This window comes from Anopheles coustani, chromosome 2, assembly GCF_943734705.1.
Source record: "Anopheles coustani chromosome 2, idAnoCousDA_361_x.2, whole genome shotgun sequence".
In the NCBI taxonomy this organism is placed as follows: domain Eukaryota; kingdom Metazoa; phylum Arthropoda; class Insecta; order Diptera; family Culicidae; genus Anopheles; species Anopheles coustani.
In genome coordinates, this window is record NC_071289.1 from 40,445,576 (window position 1) to 40,472,051 (window position 26,476).

The following is a 26,476-nucleotide window of genomic DNA, read 5'->3' on the forward strand; positions in this document are numbered from 1 at the left end:
ACGAAGAACCTCGTCCGGGAAGAATAAAAACAAGAAGAATATTTTACTAGAAGTGCATTAACAAATCAAGCAAATCAGTATCATTTGACAAAAATTTCAAAGCAATTTTTTACTTAAAAACCCAAAGTTTTTTGCATGAAACTTTTACTAATGATTATTATATAAAAACACATTATAAGAAAAGGAAAAAAACACACATTAGTCTAACATTTATACTCCCAATACAGTTAAAGTGGTGGAGCCAATGGAAGTGGAAAACCTGTTTCGAAACCAAATTGAACATCCCATCAATTGCAATCGGACAAGCACAATAGATAAACAACACTTAACCTTTGCTCACGGGAATGCATCGTGCAAAACCATCGGCGATTGGTTGTCACTGGCCGGAAAAAGAAAGCCACTCGCAGGCACGAAACACCGATGCGTGATGTTTGCCATTCGAAACAGGGAAATCGCAAAGGATCTTGTTTGGTAGTGCTTCCTGATTCGGCAGATGCAATAACAGCATCGCCGGAACCTAAAATCGTGATGAAATGGCAAAATTCATGACGGACCCGGCGAGGATCGTGCAATTTTTATTGCTCTGCCTTTCGTACGATACCAGTTTTTCTTAGTTCAACATAGGGAAAAGGCAGGCGGAGAAGAAAACCGGCAATCTTCGTCATCTCTGCCGCACCTGCGTCTATGGAAAATGCGTCCCACGGCGCGTCCGGCTGTCGGTGGAACCTGTTCGATGGGGCATGCATTTCATTTCACGATAGCCAATGTGGGAACACGGGCGAGGAAAACCCATCGCCAACACCCATGATGGTTGTCCACCACGCATGTTGACCGCCCGGCCCCGCTTCGTACCCTGGCGGTTTAAGATGGATGGTGCAAGAAATTTTTACGACATCTTCCCAAGCTTCTTCGTCACCTCTCGCCAACCCGAAGCGAGCATCGAGCGTTACGTACGCAAACGAAGGAAATGCGTTCCAACTGATTATCCTCACCCATCGCTTTGGCATTGGCTTCGGGATGGAAGGCGAAAATTGTTTATCACCACCAACGGCCACACGGTCCCTAAGTACGTCCGCAATCGGATGGAATTGATTATACCCACTCACGACGATCGGGGGCCGAACCGGCCAGCATTTCCCATCGTAGCACTCGAAACCTGTTGTTGTTGGGTTCACTTCCGGGAAAATCGTTTCAAGCCGCGCCACGGGCGGCCGATTAATGTTTTATCATTTACGCCCGTGTAAAACGCGCGCGTCCGACGGTTATTATTTAAAAGCGCGAGATGACGTGATTGAACCACGGTTATTTTCGATCGACCCACGCTCGGGCCGTGTGTGTGTGTATGGCGGCTGTTGGGGTTTGGGACAAAATTTTGAAGAGTGATGAAAGTAATAAACGCTCAGCGTTGGCGTTTTTAAGTCTGTCGGCACGTAAATCCATCCCGAAATCACACGCACACAAAACAGTGGTCGGCCGACCGAGAGCAAGAACGGGTAGAAGAAAAATCACAACGCAACCGGCGGGGCGGAGAAAAAGACAAATCCAACCAATTCGGAAGTCCACCGACCGTCCAAAGATGACAGCCAGAAGACCATCAACAGGCTAGCCGGGGAAGAAAACGACTCAATCCGCCAAAACCTGTTGGTACCATCAATCTTCCGCCGGTTGGACATCGGTGTGGGCCCTGGCCCCTCGTGCGCGGCGGAGGAAACCCGGTGTCCCCACAACTGGTTGAATGGTGCTTATTTTTAATCCCTACCAAGTGCGTTGCTACATCAAACCGCCAGGTTATGTGTTATTTTTCCTTCATGTTTGCGGGTTTCCTAAGCCCAGAACGGGACGGTCTTTCCTCACTATTCCTTGTGGTTCGCTTATCTTACGCATATGTTCGTGCGTTAACCAAGCGGTGTCACTGATCTCGTGATCTTCGCTGGCAGGTCTAAGGGAAAAGGGAAGATGGCATCACCGTTCCCTTGTTGTTTCTCGGGGAAATTGTTTGTTTCAGCTTCGGTAGGCCACAAGCAGACACGAGTAAGGATATCAGAATGTCAAACAAGGCTGCCAAGGAAACCTGTTCAATGTTGTTTCTGTATGTTTGTCTGTACTTTTAAGTAGTTAATTGATCTTTTGCATACTTTTCCAATGTATGTTCATTGTTTAAGTATGCTTTATTCTTGTATGTTAAATTTATTGGTATTTTATTACTAGTATCAGTTCTGTAAAATATAACTTCCTTGTTCATTCCTCGACATTTTAACTATCGATGATGTGCTGGTCGGCAAATGTATATCTCATTTGAACAAAATGGGTATTCCCAGTATAGAGAATACAGTATGGACTATAATGATTCCCAGCTTATGATCTTTTTAACGTCCCCGCATTGGTAATTCGCACCGACGCGTGAAGATATTGCAGTACTTGTAGCATCCACTTTAAAAGCAACTGAAAATGTCCATTCCTTTAAATGTTTTCAAACTGTAGTAAGAGATCCATTTAGTATAGGTGCAAAGTTTTTTGCATTTAGACTTGATGCTTTCACTGTGATCGCTGCAAAGGTTCATAGATTTGTATCGAGTTTCGATCAAAATATTGCCCAAGATAGATTTTAAGATAGTAAAACTAAAATATTATTGCACTGTCATACCAAAAGCAAAATAACGTGTTCGGTAAGTCAAATTAATTTCTTTAACCTGGTTGATTTATTTTCTAAAAACCGAACAATTTCAATTACTAAATAGTAGACATGCAGCGCCAGGATTTGGCCAGGTAGTAGCGCCAGGATTTGGCTAACACCATCAAAACAAATCTATTGATGATAGTGGGAATTTCGAAGATCACTACCTATTTCATGGTGAAGCACTTAATGAAATATTAACAGAACATCGATCATATCATAATTTTGACTAAAATGTAAAAAACATTTTATATTTGACTATGATAGACTTTTTTTAATACATCCATCCCGCACTATTAAAATATAGAAAAAAATAATAATATCCCCCATAGATTTGCTATGAATTAGTGAGACGTTAAAAAATAAAACTTGAATGTTGCGGTATTTTTCGTGCAAGAACCAAAAATCTAAATTATTCGCTTATAAGATACATCACTGAAACAGGTTCCACTTATATTCATCTTTAAATCTCTCTAGCAATACCTTTCCGGTTCACACTTCACTGCCGGACATAAACACTTGATCATGCGTTAACCTGCTGTACGACTCAGAGTAGAGCAACAAGTCCCAATATAATACGATTAATCGGCCTACCTGAATGCTCGCAGTAAACCGCAGTAATCACTGAACTGAACAATAATTTACTAGCACGTGCCGGACAGGTGGGCGCAACTAACCATTCATCTATTCATGGAAGGTGTTCAGTGATCTAGCGGTAGTGTACGGCATCGATGGCAAGGGAACTAAAAACCCTTCCATAAAGGACAAAACGTTTCACAATCGATCAACAGTTCCGTGGGCCGAACTGTTCATTGCCTTATGGATATTTTGCGGACGAATGATTCATTTCGGTGCATTCTCTCCCACACAAAGAGTATGATAATTTAAGGTGAATAAAAGTCACCGTCATTGTGTCACACATTCTGCGCCATATTGTCGGCATCGGGTTGACACAGATGCATCAGACACATCTCGGAACGCGGGAAAAGATGACAAATTATTATGGTGAACAAAAAAAAAAGCCGAAACACAGCTAACCCAGTGAATTATTGCAATGTAACCGAACGCCAACGGAGACACGGTCAAGAAAGCAATGGCCGCGGCTAGAACAGATTCCGAATCGTTTCGCGTGACTCGTCTTACCTTAATTAGCTTTGGCTTGAGCAATACATTCAACTTAAAACATTCCTTCCCGTTCCTACGAATCAAAACAACAGTGCACTCTTACTGAGGGCCAATAACCACTGACTACCATCTGCCCATCTGTGTGCCACAAACAAGCGAACTACGTTCGGATCTGCATTCCGGAGACATGTATCTTGACAGCTGCAAAGCTGTCGGTTATCTCGTGCAAAGATAAACAAACTATCCAAGGTAGGTCGAACATTTAAGCCACAGGATCTTTGAGCTGACTTGTAAAATCAACAAGAGGTACCATGAGGCTTTGTTTTACATCCCTATATTTAAACGGGGGATGTTTTCTAGAATTCCTCTAGAATAGTTTCGAATGATAACGCCACGTGGAGATATACACGTGATGCTATTATGATACAACAGCTCGAAATGCATCAAGTAAAAATTAATAAGATAAATTAAAGTACGGACTTTCCAATATCTACAACACAATCTAAAGAATTCATCGTACAGATGAACTCACCTACAATAGAGGTGCGCTGATTTATACTGTGCAGCATCCGGCCAAAAGCTAACTACCCCTGCTTCAAACCTCGCTGCTAGTCGTACATCATGGCTACTAAAGTCAACTGTCAAACAGCAAGCAGCCGTTGGGCAGCCATTTTCCAAACATCCATCCGTCGCAACCACTTGTCATCGACTATCTGCCGGTGCGGAACGGATGAGCTTTGCTGCGCGACAGGTTTCGGGAAAAATTATGAAATTAATAACTTTTCTTCCGTCTGTGTTTACTTTTTCTTCCATCATGGATTGAAGTTTTCTCCTTCTTCGTTTATTAGCTCGTAACACGCGCATCTGCCCAACAGCAACCCGGTCCGATTCGTCGGTGTTGACTTTTTCCACCGTGCATATGGGAGCACGTCGGACAGACGTCTTCTGCCCGAACCTCGGTGAAATGTGCTAAATATAGCGACTTCCCGAAGTGTTTGACTACTCGTGACTCTTGCGACGGTGGTGGTGATGGTGTTGTAATGATAATGGTGGCCGCCAGCGGGATCCATCTTGCTAGCGACGATCAGCTTCGCTCGCTCTAGCCGTCGACGCACGATCACTTTCGCCTTCGCACTAAGCTCTACTCAACGATGCCTCAGGGTGTTATTTGCAAACCCTCGCCAGTCACTTTGGCACGATGGTCACTAAACTGTGACAACGCACCGCCCAACGGTTTCGACTATACGCTTGTACGTTGATTCTGGTATCACAATCCTACCGAGGACGTTCGATCATGGGAACGGTATTGAATCGTTCGGTACCTAATCGGTGAGATCGTAAGGTCCAATCAACCTTGGCATTAAAATGCTTTCACCGCAAACGCCGCTTCTCATTCGGGGAACCACTTTTACTCTACTCTAGATGGCATGCGCTCTGAAGGTTTGCCTCAAGAAGTACCTGAGGTCAGTAAATACTATACTATCGCTGAATTGGCTGCCAAATAATGTCTTACCTTGATCTGTCCATGTTGATGTGTTCTGTTGCTGTTGCTCGTTTCGCTACCGAATTTTCTTGAATCGACGTCGATACAGCTTCTCAATAATTGTCAAGATCCTTATTCCACAGGACTTTTTGTAGGCTTTCGGTTAGCGATCCAAACCAAAAAGGAAATCGCTCGCGGGTAGCACGCACGAACACACTTAACCCTCTCTCTCTCTCGCTCTCTCCCTCTATGTCACTGTCAGTGATCGAGCACCATCCAATTTAACTAAACAAAATTTGCACACGGTTTTGCGATTCCGGGCGAAAGGAAAACACCACCTTCCAAACCACCACGAACAAAATTAACAAACCAACAACAAAATAAACTCCAACAACCAACTGTCGATCACGGGTTCGGCATGCACTAACTGCACTGTTACTAGCTATTACTACTACGGTTTCGTTTCGTTTCGTTTCGACGACTGTTTAGCGGTGCGAAGAATTTATTTTAGCTTACTTTTCCTTCCTTGCGGGCTTTGCAATCACCACCGACTGACGATTGTAATTTTCATCTGGGAAACTCTCAGGAGGACACGGAAAACTTTCTGCCAGGCGCACGTTGTTTCATGTCGGGCTTCAATTATTTTTACGACTCACAAATTAACACTACTTGCGATTGCCATTGGAAATTTACAAAATACTTTGGCTGTGAAACTGCACTGAGGCTGCGGGCGCGTTGTTGGAGTAGAAACTATATTTACACGCAGGCTTGGGGTACCATCATTGAAGAAAAACGATGGCACGAGATTATTTTAACGGCACCACAGTTCCTAATATTCGACGAACAGGTTGTTCATGCCACACTCTATAAAACTATGGATTAAAAGAAACCCTCAACTGGCCACTAGCTAATGTGTTTGCGTTGAGAAAAATTCGTTGTTCTATCAGTCACAGAGCTTAGAAGTTACGCGTTCCATCGTCCGACTCACACTGGCCAGCCTGCCGACAGTTGCCGATCGCAACGGGATCGGGCGGCCGCGACACCAACCTGATCGTGGGTTTTTTTCGGTTTTCCCAACCAACCCCGAACCCTCCCCGTGTCCCGTTTGGCCCGTGGCGCTCGGTCGGTTTGGTACACTACCACACAACGCGTGCTACGATCACATCTACTAAAGAATGCCACTAACCGTTTCGGTCTCACGAACTGATGTTTTCCCCTCGATGCACCGTTTTTCCCTGCTCTTCCAACCCGCTCGGGGAAGGTAAAGTAAGATAGTTTTGGTTGCCCTGCTCCCCGGTCCTTCCACAACCCCCGCGATATCCCTCACCAACCCCCTATCCACCGACCGATCCGAGCATTGACACGACGGGGCCGATTTCGCCAGGCGAAAAACATGCTCCCTTTTCTGCGTGCGCTTGGAAAAGGGCGAGGTATTGCACCGCTTCTCTCCCCCGCCAAACCTCTCCCGGTCCCAGCAGGGGTGATTCGTGGCATTGATCCTATTTTAGAATCTTTTACAGCAAAAGGTAAACGGTAAAGCAACGTCCTCAACATGTTGGTCGGATGTTGGTTTTGCGATGGTGGCGGTGGAAAAACTTCGCCCGTGGAAAAGCCGATTTCAACGCGACCCGACGGAAGAGACGACCGAGGGGGATGGATTTTGGCAGGAGGAATGACGAGAATTATATTTTTGGCCAGTCGGAAAACCCGCACGCACACAAGCACACACACACACCGTACCGGTTCGGGTGTCTTTATGGGTGGCGTAGTGGTAGAAAGTGAAAATCACGAACCGGTCGGAAAAGTTGAGGTGCTTCCTTTAGCCGTGGTGCGTCTAAGGCAGTCACACTGGCGCACCAACTGGGCGCTGGGCGTTTGCGCACCCCCACATCCTGCCCACTATGTTTCCCGCCGGTGCTTTTTCTTTTTCGTTGTACGCATCCTGCGCATAGCCAAACGCTTCCGCGCAATCTGCGTGCAACCAGTTGGTGTTAAGTTTCTTCGTTTTTTTTTTGCTGACTTCGTATGTTTCCAAAAGAAAAAGGACAAAATGCCAGAATTTCCAGAAAACGCAACACTTTACGACGGAATCAATTCGCCAAACGATTCCAATTCGGTGGACCGCGATGCTGACCTTCGGTTTGCCAAACTGGTACTCCCCCACATCGGTTCTCTAATTTCATCTGACCCCTTGCTACCGTCAACCCATCCCCCTGACAGTCCAGATCCTCCCCGAACCCGATCAAACTCTTGCCGAGCGTGAGCGCACCGCGTGCAATTAATTGATGGTTCTAAGCTCCCAAAAAATAAAAACAAAGTTACTGAAAATCGCGGAAAACTCGGTGGCCAAGATGTAGCTATTAAAACCGACAAAAAGTGAACGCGCAGCACGCACGATCGCGCGTGTGTGTGTGTGTGTGTGTTTGTGCTGTTTGTGTCGCTCTGCCTTCCAAGCGCGTTGAGGAGATTTATCTACGAACGGGAACGGTACGCACGCACTGTGGGTGTTTTCAGGGTGTTGCAGATTTATTTGTTGCGGGTGTAAACTTTGTTTCTTCTTGTGCATTTTCATTTTCCCGTTCACTTTTTTGTTTGTTTAGGCCGTATGCTACACTACATTGTACACTACCCCCCGACACGAGCAACCACGATGCTGCTTTCTTTTATTGTTCTTCGAAACCTGATCAGTAACCTAACGGTTTAACAGTGCAGAACTTGAGAAAGTGAAGCGATCATGGGATTTTTTGTATAATTGATCAGTTTCAAAAAATTTGTAGTTAAATTTTTCATATTATACATTTGATAAAATAATGTATTATTTTAAAATAGAATTTTAAATAGTATTTTTAACTACATCCACATTTTTAAAATCTCATAAAAACCAATCCATTCAATTACGATGAATGAATCCATTCAATTACGACGGATTAAATAGTAAAACTTTAGCCAAAATTTAAAAACAAATTATAATATCATTAAACTTCTCATAGAAAATAATGTAACGACACCTAAGCTCCTAAGCAGCGGATAAAAATATCGGAAAGAAGCCACCACCCTTGGGGGCTTAGGAGAACCCGATTGTTTGCGGTTTTCAAATGCAACCAAACCGAAGCTAACATAAACGTGATGCTAGAAAATAAAACAAATCGAGGGAATAAAAACAATCTGCCCCTTGGGTGTAGCTTGAATGTTTCGTGTTGGGTTTCCCGCGTCTAATAAATGCTTCCGTTCTCTTATTTAAGCCACAGGTCAACGTCCTTGCATGGTGGATGACTAAACAATTCGATTTTGCCAATATATATTTTTAAACGTCATAGAACCAATGCGGTTAGGACTATAGCAATCTTCTAAAAGAAACCAGAAAATCATACTATATCATTTTGTATGCCATTATTTTCTCGTTTTGCTTATTTTTTCTTTCTTGTTTTGTACATTGTTTGATCAACATAAATTAAACAATTTATGTATTTGTATTTGTATTTGTAGAACTGTGAACTATTCTGGAGTACTTTCTTTAAACGATGAATGGATAGTCTGTAATCACTACCGCACGATCGTTTTAGATAAGATAAATGAAAACAAAACGCGCAACAGCCGGCAAATAATCAGGTTTCTGGTCCCTGCGCCGGCATACCACGTGTGATGTGAGCATGCGAATAGAATAATTTATGTCACGGAAAGATTATGTCTATTAAGTGAAGGTATTTTTGGTAACATTGTCACCATTATCACAATTCTCGTCCGTCCTGTACAGAATTACTGCTTCCTATGGGTGGCACAGGCACATCCTTGTAACAATAAAATGCTAAGAAATGGAAATGTTTTTCAACGCAAACACACAATTATTGTGACCACAACAGTTATATTCAGGGACACATTCCCACCCGGGATCATTGCAAATCAATTGAAAGTTAGAGTATTTCACACGAGCTGACTCCATTATTTTAAAAAACTTCTAATGATTGACTTGTTAATATTAACCGTCCGATCACTAACCAAAGTTTCACCCTTCGTCTCATAACCGGGTACCCGGGTACCCACCAGATGCGTGCTACAAAGTTGAGCGGCTTTTGTGTAAGCATCGTCAAATTTCAACAGGCAATCGAATTTGGTATTAAATGCGAAGAATGCTTTAGTACTAGATAGTTTTACATGACTAAATTTGTTTACTATATCCTCTTTGATTTGCCATTCCGGAATTTCTCTTGCTAGAACAAAAAGGCGGGAAAAATAAGACTTCACTGATCCGCTGTATGTCAAACGGGAATATAAAAAGGTGGGAAAAAATAAAAGTTGATCAAATTTGTAGTCCATCGAAACGTTAAACAAGTGTTTTTTGAGTAATGGCTAAAAATTAAAACACAACAGATTGTTGGTTCAACCCAATGAATAATACATCTAGCTACAAACGGTAAGGCGTTATTTCCCAGTTGTTTTCGAGGAAGCCACTTACTCATTCCAAAAGTTGAACAGGTTGATCAATTATTAATAAAAATTGACATTTTACAACAGAATCACCCGTTCACAAAGAGTGCATGTGAATGATGAATTCGTTACTGATTCAGAAGAATCTGATGAGTGTCGAAAAAAAGTAAATCTTCGAAGATTACTGGAATGCTATCCATTCTCGATACTTTCATATTATTTTTCACTCCACAAATGATCGATATCATAAAATTGAAGTGGAAAGAAATTAATTTGGAAGAAATGTATGCTTTCCAATGCACGCTTTTTTTGCTTATGTATGGGGGTCCGTAACAGCCGAGCGGTAGCGCCGGTTAGATCGTGCAGTAATATTCATCAATTAGTATAGTGACATAATGCGTTTTATGCGATTCGATGATGCGAATACTCATGCCCAGCGCATTGAAGATGACAAAGCTGCTCCGATACGCGATATTTGGGCTATGCTACATAGTAATTTGGCAAAAATTATAAACCATCGGAGTACTTAGCAGTCGGCGAGCAGCTTTTCCCGTACCGTGGACGAACCAGGTTTACACAATACAAATTTTACAAACCAGCCAAATATGGGATTAAAGTCTGGTGGATTTGCGGCGCTGTGAATTCGTATCCTCTCACTGGCTAGATTTACACTGGGAAATCGAAAGCTGGCCGTGGGAAGAACGTTGGGAAGAGAATCGTTAAGGAATTAGTCGCTTCTTATAAAGGATCTGGCAGAAACGAAACAACGGATTTTGTTTTACTTCGTTGCCATAAGCCAAATGTTTAATGTCCTGGACCCTGACAATTGTTGGTACTTTGAAAAAAATAAACCATTTATACCACCTGCCATGATAGGTTTGAAACAACGTGAAGAATTATCTACATTGTTCGGCTTCCATGTAAAATTAACCATGTGCAGCTACATGCCAAAAAAGAAAAAACCGTGATTATGCTACCCTCAATGCATCTCGAAGCGAAAATTGGTGATGGAGAATAGAAAAAACTAGAAATTGTTGAATAACTGGACAAAAGTTGGAGTGGACACCATGGACAGTATGTTTGGTAGATATACTACAAAAAGATCTACTCAAAGGTGGCCTTTATCATTTTTTTTTAAATCTCTCAGATGTCGCTTGCCTTGCATCTTATGTATTATATTACATTATTTATTTATTATTTTTATTTATATTTATTAAACAACAAATCAACAGAGCAGTGCATATGAGCAGTGCTCAATTTTTTTTTGCGTACGTATATGTGGAATAAAATGTTTTATAGTATAAAAAATATATTATATCTACTTATGCACTGTTTATAATTAAAATTGCTAAAAGTCCTGAAATACAATACAATGTATTATATTTGATGTGTTCAGAAGACAAATACAGGCATTCCTGGATAAACGGTATATTATTGTCCATAAACCAAGCATTCATACCTAAGTGATGTGATGGGTACCCGGGTACCCGGTTATTGTATGGAGGAAGTTTTGTTTAATCACTTACAACTATTATTGAGTTATTAAATGCTATGCACGTAGTTGCAAATGTGGTGCAAAAAACCTTCATTTCTGGGGATCTAAAGTGGCGTAAAACAATTCGAAAGAAAAGTTACAAAATTCTGCCACGGAAACTGAAATGGGTACCCGGGTACCCGGTTATTGATCGGACGGTTAATACATTATTGATTGATGTCCACCAAGAAAATACTCAACATGTTATCCAAAATTGATATCATCTTCATTCAAAAATCTGAGTTAAGAATGGTGTAGTATTGATTTTGTAATAAAAGCAGTAAAAATAAGAAGTTAGGAGTGATACTTATTCAGCATCGATTTACGTCAAATCTGCGCTTTAGTATTGCATCAATAACGTTTTGTTTCTCGGGTTTTCTTTTCTATCCACCCAGTTTTCATGTACAAATTTTAGTGTTTCGCTTAACGCTGCTGATTTGTTTTCTGTTACATCTTTTCAAATATGAGTAACAAACACGATTTCGAAACTAACTAAAGTTGCACCAGAGCTTTAAGGATACTGCAAGCAAGAGCTTTCCGAAGTAGCTCAATCTGTCACAAAGGAAGCTTATCAGTTGTGGTGATGGGAACATCGCACTTTTTGTACCTCACACCAGATCAAGATCTTGCTCCCATCTACTGGTAGACTCAAACAATTCGAGTCGTTCCCCCTCTACGGTGCCTCGATTTGATCTGATTTGACTATTTGATAGTATTTAAAAAGCATAAAGTAAATAAGTATTATTTGAATTTTCACAGAGAAAAACCAAACTGCTTGTCTAGAATGAGTAGGAACTGGATTTACCGTTCCTGTGCTAGGAATCCGACGAGTTCGGCACGGAAATCTCACCACTCCAGGACATCCATGTATCCTTTGGTGCACGTTCCGTCACGCACACACTCGCTTCAGCCATCGCATTCTGCGAATATCAACACGGCGCTCGCTGCTCGCTGTCAGGAGCCTTTTGACAGCTCGCCCGTGTAGTTGGGCTGCAGGCACCGGAAAGGATACGAGGGGGAAGTGCCAGGAACCGCGGCTACGCAACTACGCACACCACCGGACCGCAGACCACGCGCACACACGTTCACGACTACAAACCAGTCGAACGGCACTTCACGGCACGAGCGGAGCAGAAAAGCGTACACGGGCATGGCAGTGTGCACTCCGTTCGGGATGTCAGAGTCGTAAAAAAGTCGGGGCGTTCGCCGTGTGCTGTGTGCAGAATTCGATTCGCCTGAAACAACCGCCTGTGTCCGGGTGTTGTACCCTAGCAACCTCGTGGTTTTCGGTTCACCACATGCAAAAGGCGCTGAGCAGCACCGTAGGTAGCGTTTGCGGACAAAAGGTTGTTGAGCTGTGGGTCGCTCGATAAAATCCAACTCGCGGAGCACCAGATCGCAGATTGCTGTGTGGCAGTGGTTCCAGTATTACAAACTCCCGGTCCTGTGGCTGCTCCTGCATCGATTCACGTGCGTCTACCAGGGCCATTACATTTCGCGCAGTGTGGTTATCGGTGTGGTCTGCCCGGAAAATCAACAACCTCCGACCGGAGTTTGTCGAGCTTGTTGGCGGATCTTGTTTGCTCGTGCAAAATTGGGCCTGTGGTAGGCGCCCAAGTGTGGTCCGGTTATCTCCCGTGTTCCTAGGTGTCCTCATATATAGCGCACCCGGTTTCCTCTGGCCCCTTAAAGAAGAGCACCTATGGTTCCGAATAGTGTGTGTGCGCCTGTAGGTCAGTGAAAAGAAATACAAGTGCTTGCGTATGCCAATCGAACGCGTTCCACCGGCTGATCCTGTGCGGGAAGAAGGTACCCTTCTAGCACTTCTGCTCCCCCCGCTAGCGACAACGTTCCTGTCCCATTCCACACCCTACTCCGGTTTCCGCTCCGGGCCGCTACTATGTTCAAAAGCCGCAGCGAAGGCAATGTTGTTTACAAGTGCACCGTTCGGTTGCTGGAGGACCTGGATGTCCTGGAATGCGAGTTTCAGGTACGAACCGCACCGTCAGGTGCCGATAATTCTGCATCAGATTAACATCGACACACAATCACACACACACACACGCTCAGTCTTGCCGTATCTCATTTAACCGGAGGACTAACTCAGCCAAAAATGTCAAGGACTTCTAGCCTCGTCTATTTCAACTGGTTCAAGGACTATAATGGACTCTCGGAGGAGGAGGAGGAGCGCTCATGCAACCGCAGTCTGTCGTGCACAGCACACATCCTTCCATTTCGAAAGGATAAGACCGGAGTTCGTGCTTAATAGCGCTAGAGCAACACCGTATCCTATGCCGGGTATCAGGCCTCCTCAGGCTCGGCCTGGTTCCTTTTTCATTATCCCTGCCATCGTTAATGCACATCCCCCAACCGCTTTCCTTCGCAAACATGCAAATAATCCCTAACAAGAGGTCCATACACACATACACACTGGCACATACACAAATTTACGTGTATATTACGAGATATACAAAGAAGAGTGTGTCCATTAGAGCGTGCCAATTTTTCTAGGGCTCCCTTTTTTCCGTTCGCTGGACGTTATCTGATTTACCAACGCGAACACGTCAAACCGGAGACGGACCTGACGGAGTTTCGCGTCAAACGTCGCGCGGAGCATCGCGTAGCTCATTTGCCATCCCCTTTCCCCATCGGAGCACACATCCATTTGCCTGCCGTACAAGCAAGGACACGTTTAAAGCCGGAGCCGGAACGGCACTTGTATCGCCATTAGCGGTCGCCAGCGATGTCGCCTGCAACGTCATGACTTATGACTTTCGAGCGGCAGAAATGATTCCCCCGGGCTTGATGACGGTTGTGCTGGCCCATACCATGGTCTCCTTGTCCTTCTCCTTCCTCAACGCATCCTCCGCGTGTGTCCTTGACCGGAAGCGAACGGATAGATCGCAGCGGTGCCTTGGGGACATCGCGTCCGCGTTCTTCTTTCTTCGTTCCATTTATTTCCTGGTCGATGAACGGAACGATATGGTTCTTTCCCCCACCCCTTTTCCCCCGAGGGTATCCCTTGAGATGGTCGTCGATAAAAATGCCCGAACACGTCTAAAAATAAAGTCACCCCATCGCTCCGCCGACTATCGTAAACTTTACGTTAATTATACATTAGCTATATTAATTCGCCCTGCATGTTGCGCTCCCAATCAATGTTGACGTGTTTAAAGTCCGCGTCATTATTCGTTCCCTACACGCCTTATGCTTACCATTTTTCGTCCTACGTATGTGCATCACACACCTCTACGAGGCACATTTTCTTTACTTCTAAGGTCCTGTTTTTGTTATTCGACTGTTTCGGGTCCGACTGTTGATTTTTTAATGCTGGGCATCTTCTATTTTTAGCCACACCACAAGGGAAGCTTTCTGCTGGACTACGTCTGCGAGCAGCTGGAAATCACCGAGAAGGATTATTTTGGACTACGCTTCGTGGACTCCGCCAAACAACGGGTATGGCATCGGATACCGGGACACTTTACTTTACAGTCTTACCTTTCCAACTACCTTTCTGCCAACCAGGGCGTTCTATGGATAGCATTGCAGTAGGCTGTGAGCGATAGAGTAAAACTTGTGATTCATTTTTCTTTTTAGATAAAGCAAGAATACTCTTTTTCTTATGACCCTTTTTACAGTAAAACAAACCTGACCAGCCCTGGATGGTGCTGTGCTATATCGAGTGAAACATGCATTACCATAGTTTATCCGGCTACAGGGTATAATCTATCGCCTTTACAGTAACGCCATCATAACTGTTGTACGAAGCATTCCAGTAATGACGGAGTAAAAATGATTTCGACGGTTGTAAAGGTCATACGAGTAACAAAAACCAACCCTGTAACACAACCTCTTTCCGGCTCTGGCATGGTTCATGAATGAAACGTATGTGTAAACTTACTTTTCTTCTGCATTGTACACGATTCTCACGGCTAAAGCGACGGTTACTATCATGCGGAAAGGTACTATCCAACATTTCAAGAACACTTGGGAATCGCTACACTTCAATCAGCGGTAGGCAATGTTCCGCTATCCTTTGTCTTGTTTCGAGTCGCTATCGATTCGAAACAATGTTAGCTCAAAAGCCATACGTATGTAATTTTCGTAGTTGATCCTATTTTAGTCTATACGTTTCGTGTTTAACTAACACCGTTAGGGCAATTGAAATGTGCGCGAGCTTATAATTTTTTGCAAGATGCAACTAAAATGGAGATGACCACTACCATTGGAATACCATTCCCAAAGTTTGGATATTCTACTTGAAAACGTTTGACGACCCCTGGCTGAAAGAGATATGCTTCACAAACGAGAAAGACATGAAGGGCGTGCTACTTCCCAGTGCTCCCACATGACTATGTAGTTTCGTTTCGTACCACAAAGATTAATAATTAATTGTAACCTTTTGTACAATGTCAATTTATCCCGTTTCTTCTTCCATTTCTAATTCCACATGCGATAAACCAACATATGAAAAATCTAACAAAAACACATTCGACAGCATTGGCTGGACCTGGCGAAAACGATAATCAAACAAGTCAAAGGTTAGAATCAGCTCTACAGATTTGTTTAATTTATTGCCTTTTTCTTGGTTCATTCTCAAGAATTCGTTCGATAAGTTCCTTGTTATCAAAATGCAAATCAATTTGTTACTCTTTTATTTCATAATCCACCAGTAAAATAATATTTCAACGTTAATTTAACTTGGAAATATTTTTTTTTTATTTTTTTATTTTTGTTCTAAAGATTGTCATCACTATTTTCTTGTGTGTAACCTGATACTACACATGTATCGATTGTGCTCTGTTTCTTGTTGCATCATTACTGTTTAATTTTAAATTGCTTTGAACGTTATGCTTCTTTAATTGTGAATTGCTGTTGCTTGCCTAAATTTTCTCACCTGCTCTCAACTGCCTATCTTCCAGATGTTGATCCACTGGTGCTTTCGTTCCGTGTCAAATTTTACCCTGCCGATCCACTCCGGCTAACCAATAATGGCAAGCTGATGATGTACCAGCAGCTCAAGCGTGACCTGCGACATGGCCGACTTTACTGTTCCGCCGGTGAAGCGGCCGCCCTGGGAGCCCTGATAGTGCAAGGTAAGCCGGGTGCTGACGACATGGTTCGTATGGAAGGAAATCATTGCTTGTCGGTCACGGCAATTTCAACAAAGTCACACTGCATCGTGTGGTTGTGTCGGTCGAGGAAACGGAACTCCATCTGCCAGAAAGCGTTCTCGATCGGGAACATTTCCAGCATCTGCAGCTTCAGCTCGGACTTTTCCGCTACGTAGTGTCCCTGGAAAGCAAAGAATACCGTTAAGTGGCGCTGGATATGTACGTCATAAGTGGCACGCGAACCTTCTTCAGCGGGCAGCTCAACGGTGGCGTAAAGATATCCATATACTTGTGCAGTATCGGATTGCTCGTGACCTTCGCACAGATGTCCTCCATCGAGATGCGCTCGTACGACTCGCACTCCTCCTTCTGCAGGGTGCATCGCTTTACCGAGAGGTTTAGGTGAACCGGTGGCTCCAGTTCTCGCTCCACGTCCAGCACAGCACTCAGCTCGATGGCATTCGGCTTTCCGGACGCTTTCACGTTGCTGAGCCGAGCCGCCGAGTCCTCCATGTGCTTGCAGTTTTCGTACGTCACCACGTTGTAGAACTGAAGCGATGGTTTAAAATGAACGATGGTCCCGAACGGGCATTGTATGCCGTCTACATTACCTTGCCCAGTGCGCCGGGAGCAAACGTTAGCTGTCCTATCACCATAGACACCAACAATCCTCCATAAAACGCTCCACCTGCCATCGTAATCCGTTTGTCACTAGTCAAACCTCAACGAAACTCGAAGAATTAACTACCAACTCGAACCCAATTACACAAAATATTTATACCAACTCCCCCAATGCTGGTAATTTCATGCGCCAGCGAATGGAGACTTGTGGTTAATGAATTGCACCCGTTTAATCGACCGATGCGACGATCCGATAGAACAAAGTAATTTGAACAAAATGTAACTTTTCACGGTTCGATTCGCAAATCGGTTCATGGTGACACTTTTTGAGTTTTTTTTACAAACTTAGATGTAGTGTATACAAATCCGCTAGTCATTCTAGCCATGTTAAACGGGAACTCAAGTGTTTGAACAGTTGAGCATAACTGGTGACACAAAAAGCCGGATTCTTTGTTGAAAAGGATTAACTAATAAATGTGTAGTAGATCTGAATGTAAAATATTTTTAGAACCAAAATCTTAGAATACGTTAATCAATGCGAAGGCCCTAGAAGCTGAATTCAAAAGTCGTACAAGAGTAAGTCCTCACAGAAAAAGAAGATTAATAATAATAATAAGAAGAAGAAGAAGAAGAAGAAAACATGTCATAATTGTTTTGCCATTTTGTACCACTTTTCCATACCGTTTTTGTGTAATGGGGTTTTCGGGACATTCTGCTTGACCAATATAGTTGGTTGTATTCCTTTTTTATCAAAAAAAACTGAAGTATACAGTAAATTTAATCATGTTAAATTTTGTACTTCACATGTTTTACCATAAAATGCTAATGTTTATTTTTGTTTAAATAATTTTCATTTAGGAAAACCGCGTTGGCCATACAATTATCTTTTCTTTTCAAATCTTGATTTATAGAAATCATGTTTATAACCAAACGAGAACTGACTCCTTAACTTCGTTCAATGCTTGACCCTTTTCCCCTTCTTCCGGATGACTACGATTCGCGCCATCATGACCGTGCAGAACACCACACGCCCCGTATCCAGCTGGGTGGCCGTGGTTGTGATATTCCAACGAAAAGCACTCCCCGGCAGGCTCACGATCGGCGACATGTCCCAATGGTTGTTGATGAACCGGTAATCCTCTGGCTGCACCGGACACGAGAGCTTTGGGTACACGTTATTCAGGAACATATCCTGAAACTCCGTGCTGTTGAAGTGTCCGCACAGGTCCGTCGGTTCAATTTTGTTGAAGAACTCACACTTGGAGAGATCCATCTCGCAACGTTTGATGTGCGCCACGTACTGGTTGCAAAAAGAAACATGGATGAGAGAAACCATAACTTACCGGATTTATATACGTTTAGTCGTTTACCTTTAAGGGACCTTTGATTTCCTCACTAATTCTTAGGGTACAATTGAACGAATTCACTCCCCCATCGTATATGACGTCGTACTCCGGAAGAAAGAAAACTGGAAATGTTACATTCGACTCACAGTTTGTAATGCGATCTATTTTGAAGATTTTCACCACCTCGGCACCAGATAACTGTAGTGCCGCGAAGAAGCAAAGGTGCATCCACACCAAGGTAATCAACATGGTTTCCAACTATTTGTTTCTTGCCATGCCCACAAAATGACGCACTACCTGTGATTAGAGGGAGCTTTTATGCGTGCTGCGATTAATTCGAAAAATGTGACAAATTACAAACCGTCATGGTTTTCTCTCCGCTCGATTACCCGACATGCCCTCATCGAGGCTGATATGTTTAATGGTTTGATGAATTGATCCAATGAATAATGCATCCAATCCCTTCCTCTACTCACAGACGAACTGGGTGACTATGATGCAGAATCGCACACCGGAGATTACGTGTCGTCACTCAAAATTGCCCTCCGGCAGTCGGACCAGCTCGAGAAGAAGGCGATGGAGCTGCACCAGAAGCGCGAACCGGGCCAGGAGGCGGTCACGGTGTACGATGATTTTGTCGGGATCGCCCGCAGCCTCGAGACGTACGGGATCGATCCGCATCCGGTCAAAGATCACCGCGGGACACAGCTTTACCTGGGCATCAACTTCTCCGGCATCAGCACGTTTGCGGCCGGCCGCCGAACCCAGCACTTTCGGTGGCCCGAGGTGCACAAGATTAACTTCGAGGGCAAGATGTTCATCATCCATCTGGCGTACTCCGAGGATCGGAGGGAGGTGGTACGTATGGAAAGTGATATGAAACGGAGTTGAAGTGTTGAAAAAAGTAACTGAACATTGTTAAGGCGCCTGTGAATCAACACTAAAACAACCAGATCAGTTATTTCGTCTGGCATTCCATTTTACACTGCATTCGTATTGTGCGATATGGCAACGATGGAACATTCCATAGCAACAAACGATTTCTCTTGCGACCAATTAATAAGTTAATAAATTAATAGAAAATTTCCGTGCCTTCAAAAAAGTCCCCTTCGGCAATTAAAATAATCTTTATAGAAACTTCAAACAGTTCAGTGCCATGCAAATTAACTTCAGACTGATGAAACATTTAATCTGATCATCGATCCTCTAAACCAGGGGCCGGCACACGTTTTCCAAGGAGGGCCAGATGATTAAAGAGAAACTGAAAGTGCGGGCCCTGTACCTTAAACGATGTTTTAATGTTTTCAATATAATATTAAACCCTTTTAAACAGAGTAACAAATTCGTCAATAGTAAAAATACTTAAAAAGTGGTATAAGCTAAAACATTTAAAATTTTATCGTTGAAATTTTTTCATACTTATTTTCATTAGCCTCACGGCCACGATAGCTGAAAAATAATTTTCACCCGAAAAAAACCGGTTTTTTTTCGCTTCAACACCGTTTTCACGACGTTCACCATGGCCGGGCTCTTTATCGTAGGGCACTCATAACACTGTCTTTTATCAGAAGATTTTGGATGAAATTGATAATTCTTTAATTAATATATCAAATAAATGTTTAATATTTGGTAGACTCGGTGATAATACGCACCACGGCAGAACAGTTTGCTTAGATTTGAGCTGTCAAAACATTTTCACCATTTTTTCGCTACCATTTTCGTGGTCCATCCACAGATTTTGAAAAACTTTTTCGGCACTCATAGTCGCGAAAAAGTGAGTGCCGAAAAAGTTTTTCGCCTCTCGTGGCCGTGAGGCTATTGAATTTTGATCAACATTATACTTTTCACTAGCGTACTATCTGAGTAACTAAAATAGCTGAGCTTTGAAAAGTTTTCAGTATTGCGAGCTTTATTTTATTTCGTAAAATTGTATTCCTTGAATGTAGCTTTTCCTAGCGTCGCTTTAGAACGATCAATACTACAAATACGATAGAAAAAGTCAAACAAAAAGTATCGCGTATTGAACAACTCGTTCAACAATTTTATTAATCTTTATTTATTTCGTTTCGGGTCGTATAACCAATCATGCAGTCATGGTAGTTCTAGTGTCGATAGATCATATGTGTTTGAGGGTTGAACCGTTTTTCTAATTGAAACTTGTAAATTTGCAAATACTTTGCAATGGAATTCAAATATGTACGGATGATGTAGGAAACGTTTCGGTTCCAACGAAGATGCGCCTTCGGCCTCCGTTTAAGTGAATAATCGTTTTAGGCAAGAAAAACTGGTAGTCTATTTCCCGCAAAGAGCAAAATTAAACAATCTGTCTTTAACCTGGTGCTTGTTAACAAAACCCCTATTGAACTAATTGTGCCTTCTTCACTTCACTTTCACTTTCAGAAAAAGCATACCGTAGGCTTTAAGTGCCCATCCGGGGCAGCGTGTCGTTACGTGTGGCGATGCTCCATCGAGCAGATGTTATTTTTTACGTAAGAGACGCCCCACAAGAACCATTTTCAGGACACACGACATTTTTTAATATGTCATTTTTATTCATTTTCCGGTCTGGAACGTACAGTCTTCCAACCAGCCAACACGCCTCCGTCGTTTCCGGGGGTGGATTCTTCTCCTGGGGCACCAAGTTCCGCTACTCCGGGCGCACCGAGCGTGAGCTGATGTCGGAGGCGCTGCAGGCCCTGCGTCAGCAGAAGCTCAACAACACCAGCCCGAGCAAGAGGAAAGCGCAGAGCGTCCCGGCAACACCGTCGAGCCCGCAGGGCGACCTGGCGGAAATTCGTAAGTCCCGTAAGTCCGCCTGGGCAACCGGCCACATTGTCCGACTAACACGTGTTATACCATTCTTGCTGCTGCTTGCTTGCCCGCGTGTGTATGTGTGCGTGCGTGCGTGTGTTTGTGCCCGTGTCTGGTGTGCATGGTGTGCATGTGTGTATGTTTGTGTGTATGTGATAAATGTTGGTGTAACGTGACCGCACCTGTGCCGTGTCTGATGCTGCTGTCTGCCCGGCTTTCCCACCCCCGCAGGATATAGTAGTTTGCCCCGGTCCACCATGTCGGAGCCGCTGGGCGGCTGCGGTGACCATATGGCGTCGTCCGTGTACTGCACCGACAATCCACTGCCAACACTAGAGACTGTGTCCGAGGAGGCGCGCAAGACGAACGGCGAGAGCAACGACCACCTGTCGGACTACTACTTCCGCGACTCGTTCGATCACTCGTCGTCGGAGTCGGGCTTCACGGCGGCCGCCAACAGCACGGGTGTGGCCGGCCTCGGCGACCACCATCACCATCCGCACCATCACCACCACCGCCACGGCCACCACGGGCTGCACCAGCTGCACCGGCAGGCGTACACCACGGACAACATCACGTCCCTGGCCGGGCACAGCGTCACGGCCAACAGTGCGACCGTGAACGCCCATGCCAATGCGGCGGCCAGCATCATCCAGCAGCAGAACGCGAGCAACAGCGCCAAGACGGCGAAGAAGTTCTCCCTCATCCAGGCGTTCGTGCCGTCCTTCCTGTTCGTCGTCGTGGTGTTGGTCGTGTCCGCCATCTACGTGCTCGAGACCGACTCGGAGCTGTTCGCACCGTTGCGCAACTGGCCGGAGATGATCTGCCTGCGGTATCAGTACTATCAGCCGCTCAAGGAGTTCCTGGCGAAAAAGTTCGGCGCCATATTTTGATTCGTTCTAGCCGGCGGAGGCGGCTCATCCAGGCAGGATGACGGTGGTGGTGGTGGCTGCCGGACGGTAACCGATGGGGCAGGGTATTCCACCTACTACCAGCACTCACCGGAACGGGAGGCGGCTGGCAACGAGACGACCATTTCCCTCACGCTCACCCTACCCGTGGCTCAAGCTATGTAAGCTCGACGCGGGCACTGCAGCGTTGGTGAATCCTCTTCCTTCTAAGCTAACCGAACAGTCCTTTTAGTGCAAGGCTACCCAAGGCTTCGAGATTTATTTTGCTTTATAACCCCTAGAACATGCGTCAGTATTTTAAACTTCAGTATTTATGCGGGAGCTTTGTAATTTATTTTGAACTCGCGCTTAATACCGATTGCTACCAAAGACCGTAGAGCCGAAGAAAACCAGTCAGTATACCATTTGGTTGTACGATAGTATTTTGTACAGTATTTAATTCGCTTGTATCAATTATACATCAAAAACCTATCAAAATCAAATCAAAATTGTTTTTTTTGGATTTATTCGGGGAAGTATTTATATTACGCTTTTCTTGTCTGTTATGTCTCTCCGTGCTTTAGTTTTATATTTTGTGACCACGCTGGGTCCTTCCTCAAGTCCTTTTGTAGTCTTCGTAAGGATGCTTAGCAAAATGTGCGCCAATATTCTTATTTACATGAACATGATTTTCTGCCGATAAAAACCAGTTACGAACGGCATCTCAAAATAATAATTTCGCATAAGCTTATTTCATCCAGCTCGGTACAACATTTGTATGATTGTCCCCAACTTGGTAGTTCTGATGTGTGCAAAATTTAGCAAAGGTTGTTTTGGTCATTCCAGTCAGGTTGAATTCCCAACCAAGAATTAGTCCTCCCAGATACGAGAAAATTTATAAACGTGACCAATAAAGGTATAAAAGTATAATAAACCATATATGTTTTCCCAAGCACACAAAGGGCATTTTGAGGAAGGCCCGGTTTAAATGCAAAAACGAACCGTTCTACAGTAAATGTGCGGTACTTGGATTAGTAACTTTGCATAGCTATTTGACCAAAATCCATAATATTTAGATCAGATTCTACAATTCCAACTATTCCAACTTATTTACGAATTGTTTACGCCAATCATGTCATATGATTTACTTATATGAAAGTAAACTAATTTACACACTGGGAAGCAATTAGTAAGCCTTAACTATGTTCAATCTATGAGAGAAGCTGGATGGAAAGTATTCTAAAAGATACCGCAACTTCCTTACAACGAAACAAACTCCGGCCCAGCAGTACGACAGAAGCGAGCGGAGATATAATGATTATTATTACTTTTAGGATGGTGTTTTAGGAAACGAGTATTAATTTTTTTTATAAACAAAAGCTTATTTTCGCGATTCATTTATCTCTCTGCTTATCATTCAGTGTATTATTTTGGCAAAATTGCTATCACCATATACCTCTATCGTATGATATTGTTACATTATTCTAATCCCGCTTACAACCAAATCAGTATGTAAAACTTATTCAGTATATTTGAAGAAGATAAAAAGCAACAAACCTAAGTACAACTCTCAAATCGGTTGCCGCTGTGGGTTTTACTAGAAAATTGCAAATATTCTCTAAATTGTGCAAGCTGTCCGTACACCGTTACCTCTTTTCGTCAGTGGGGACCATCAAAACGTTCAATTTGTAGCAACAGTTTAACGGAACGTGTTTAATTCTTTTGAAAAATTGTAACATTTGTCATGTTTTAACGTTAACGCTGCAACCAGCATGTTTGGCATGGGAACAAACATTATGTAACATTCGCCGCAAACTAAACATCCACACATGTGGTAGCTGCAAAAAGACATACGAAACCATACGTCGACAAAGGGAAGATGTATGCAAAAGTTTTACGAACACAGATGATAGATATGATAAGGAAAAAGTTAGATGGGATGGAAAATAACGATTTCAAACGCTTGCGATTAACGATGAAAAGCATCAGAGCAGAAGAAAAACGCCAAATAATAAGTAAATGCATGTGAATGCGCATCCTTCCGCAAGGGGATTCGGTGTGTCACCAGAGGCTGAAAGGTAAAGACCACAATTAAAACCACGAAACATACACACAAACCTACGAACTCTGGTTGCGTTTGTAAAGAGACGTGTTAGAATATATGCTAGCGCTTACGTAAAGCGCCACCAAAAGGTACCTATGTTTGGATGGGGGAAACTGAAACGATACTATTAAACAGAGATGCTTCATAGAGTAAGAGATGGAAAGAGGTACTATTTCATAGGGTCAGATCTAACTAGGCGAGTATTATAAGCATAGTGGAGATTAGGGTAGCGTCAGATTCAAGCTTCAACATTCCATTTAGCGGAGCGATACATAAAAAAGGCCAGTGATAAGATAGGCGTAAGGTGTTCCACAAATAGTGCGCGTGCTAGTAGCAAAGATGAAGTGCTTCAAAGGATAGTACAACTTTGGCTTTCTTTAAAAAAAAAATCACATAAGATGTTTTTTTAAACACAACTATCGCCGAAACGCAAAGGCTTTTAGCTTGCGCGATCGTGCATCGCTACAATTGGCAAACAGGTTTGTTCCAAGAAATTCCGTAAGTTTATAAAACCTAAACGAACAAAACGAAATATTCTATCACGGATTTCTATGAGCATCTTAGAGGATACTGTTGAAAACGTTAGTGGCCCAGGAATCGAAGTGGTTTGCAAAATGTGTGCTGCTTGAAAGTTTTCCCTATCCTTTCCATTTGATAAGAATTGAATGCTAAATTAGGAACAACAAAGGGTCGGAAGGAGGAATTTAAATTTCAAAACTCAATAAAATAACAATGCTTGCCTTATTTGTTGCTACTGCTAAAGGGAAGGGAGGCAGTAGTCGTAAACGAACGCACCGGGAAACCGGATCACAACGGAAACGCAAAGGCGCAGATGGAAAACAGCGCAACGGAGCTCGGAATGAATGAGGAAAGTACGAGTCATCTCTCCAGTGCTGCATTTGCCGTGTCCCATTGTATTAGCTAGGTAAATTTAGCAAGGAAAACTAATTAATGAAAGAACTAAAAATCCCCCAAAAGTACACCACGACGCCACATTCGCAACGGGTGAACTTAAAAGCATGCTGCAGCGCAATTTATCAGCGATACGTCCATATTATTCAACACCTACGAGGGAGTGACCGTAAGAGCAGCTCCTTTTCCACCTTCCTCGTAGGTAAAGGGAAACCAGTGCAATGGAAGTACATTCACACACAAATGTACGCTTATGCTAGCTAAACTCATTTGCAAAACAAATTTTCGTGTTTTGTTGTACAAGGCCATTTGTTTCAGTTATGAGGCTTGTTTAGCGTGAATCAATTTCAATCTACCACTAAAACGCTCTCCTAATGCTAAGTACTACTCCTCGAAATTAATTAGTATTTTTTAGGCACGCTCTATATTAGGATGAAGTTAATCCCTTCCTAGTGACAATCATCGACTCAATCGTTTATGTTTGCGCATCGAATTAACATTTCCCGCAACAGCTAGCAAAAGTTTTAACGTTTTATGTCGTTGATTTAGTCGCATATTCAGTTTAAAATTCCTACAACTAAGCCACCGAGAGAAGCAGGATATATTCAAACGACAGTAATAGGCAATAGCAGACGCCGCCGCCGCCGCAGCAGCAGCAGTAGAACATATCAAAATGGAGAAAATAGACTTAGAGAATAGTAATTGCACTCCAAAATTATATTAAAAACAAAACGTACGAACAAGTTAAGCCAAACACGTAAAGGTGGGAAACGGTCTGCGAGTTCCTAAAGAAGCTTGATAGAAAACGCTCTCACGCGACGCACTATTGTAGAAGAACTTTGGAAACTTAATTTCTAATGTATTTTGCCCCGCAATTAAACAATTTAACACCAGGAACATTGGCTCTTGCAAGTAATCGTTTGATATTAGTTTGCCCTTCATCTTAGTAACAGATTATAAAAACACTTCATTTTACATACAGTAAAATTCCAAACGAATAGGGAGTGCCAGAGAAAGAATGGCAGCAACTTGTTCGAGATGAACACATGGTGAGAAGTCTAAAAAATGGGAAAACTGCACTTGTAATGGTTTTTCATGAATGATCCAACCATCAGAGTGTCTAATAGGAAAACATCTCGAAATTATTTCATGATTCAATATACGATGGGGTACGCTGGGCAAATCTGAACGAGACGAGAATGGTTGCAAAACTAACTAAAATCGCAAATTTGCCCATTCTCTGGAACCATCAAAAATTGGCAAACGAAATCGCTACGAAGGACACGGGTAGAACTAATTAAAAACCACAAAACAACAGAATCTTACAGCAAACAAAAAAAAACATTTGGCTTCATTAGGGAAGGGTGCAGAAAGTGGTACCCTAACACGTCCTCCCATAGAAACGATGATACTATGCAAGGATGAACGTTGGGCAAA

General features: G+C 43.2%; 3 protein-coding genes across 4 annotated transcripts in view; 2 read left to right on the forward strand and 1 right to left on the reverse strand.

The window, feature by feature from the left end:
• The window catches only part of LOC131267304 (store-operated calcium entry regulator STIMATE-like), a 250,804-nt gene that overhangs the window by 207,769 nt on the left and 16,559 nt on the right, over nt 1-26,476 (forward strand). The window lies entirely within an intron of this gene.
• LOC131267299 (FERM domain-containing protein 5) lies at nt 12,254-22,259 on the forward strand. 2 transcript variants are annotated; one of them, XM_058270142.1, is made up of 8 exons: nt 12,254-13,231; nt 14,593-14,697; nt 15,740-15,782; nt 16,164-16,337; nt 18,801-19,180; nt 20,723-20,811; nt 20,901-21,118; nt 21,365-22,259. In XM_058270142.1, the coding sequence occupies exons 1-8, from the start codon at nt 13,142-13,144 to the stop codon at nt 22,024-22,026; spliced, it is 1,761 nt and encodes a 586-aa protein (XP_058126125.1). In that variant the 5' UTR covers nt 12,254-13,141; the 3' UTR covers nt 22,027-22,259. The 2 variants fall into 2 exon arrangements, with proteins under 2 accessions (XP_058126125.1, XP_058126126.1); XM_058270143.1 differs by lacking the exon at nt 15,740-15,782 and having other exon boundaries at nt 20,901-21,127.
• Nucleotides 16,378-16,898, reverse strand: LOC131267332 (uncharacterized). The gene is made up of 2 exons (XM_058270181.1): nt 16,599-16,898; nt 16,378-16,536 (listed from the first exon to the last, which is right to left on the reverse strand). The coding sequence occupies exons 1-2, from the start codon at nt 16,866-16,868 to the stop codon at nt 16,378-16,380; spliced, it is 429 nt and encodes a 142-aa protein (XP_058126164.1). The 5' UTR covers nt 16,869-16,898.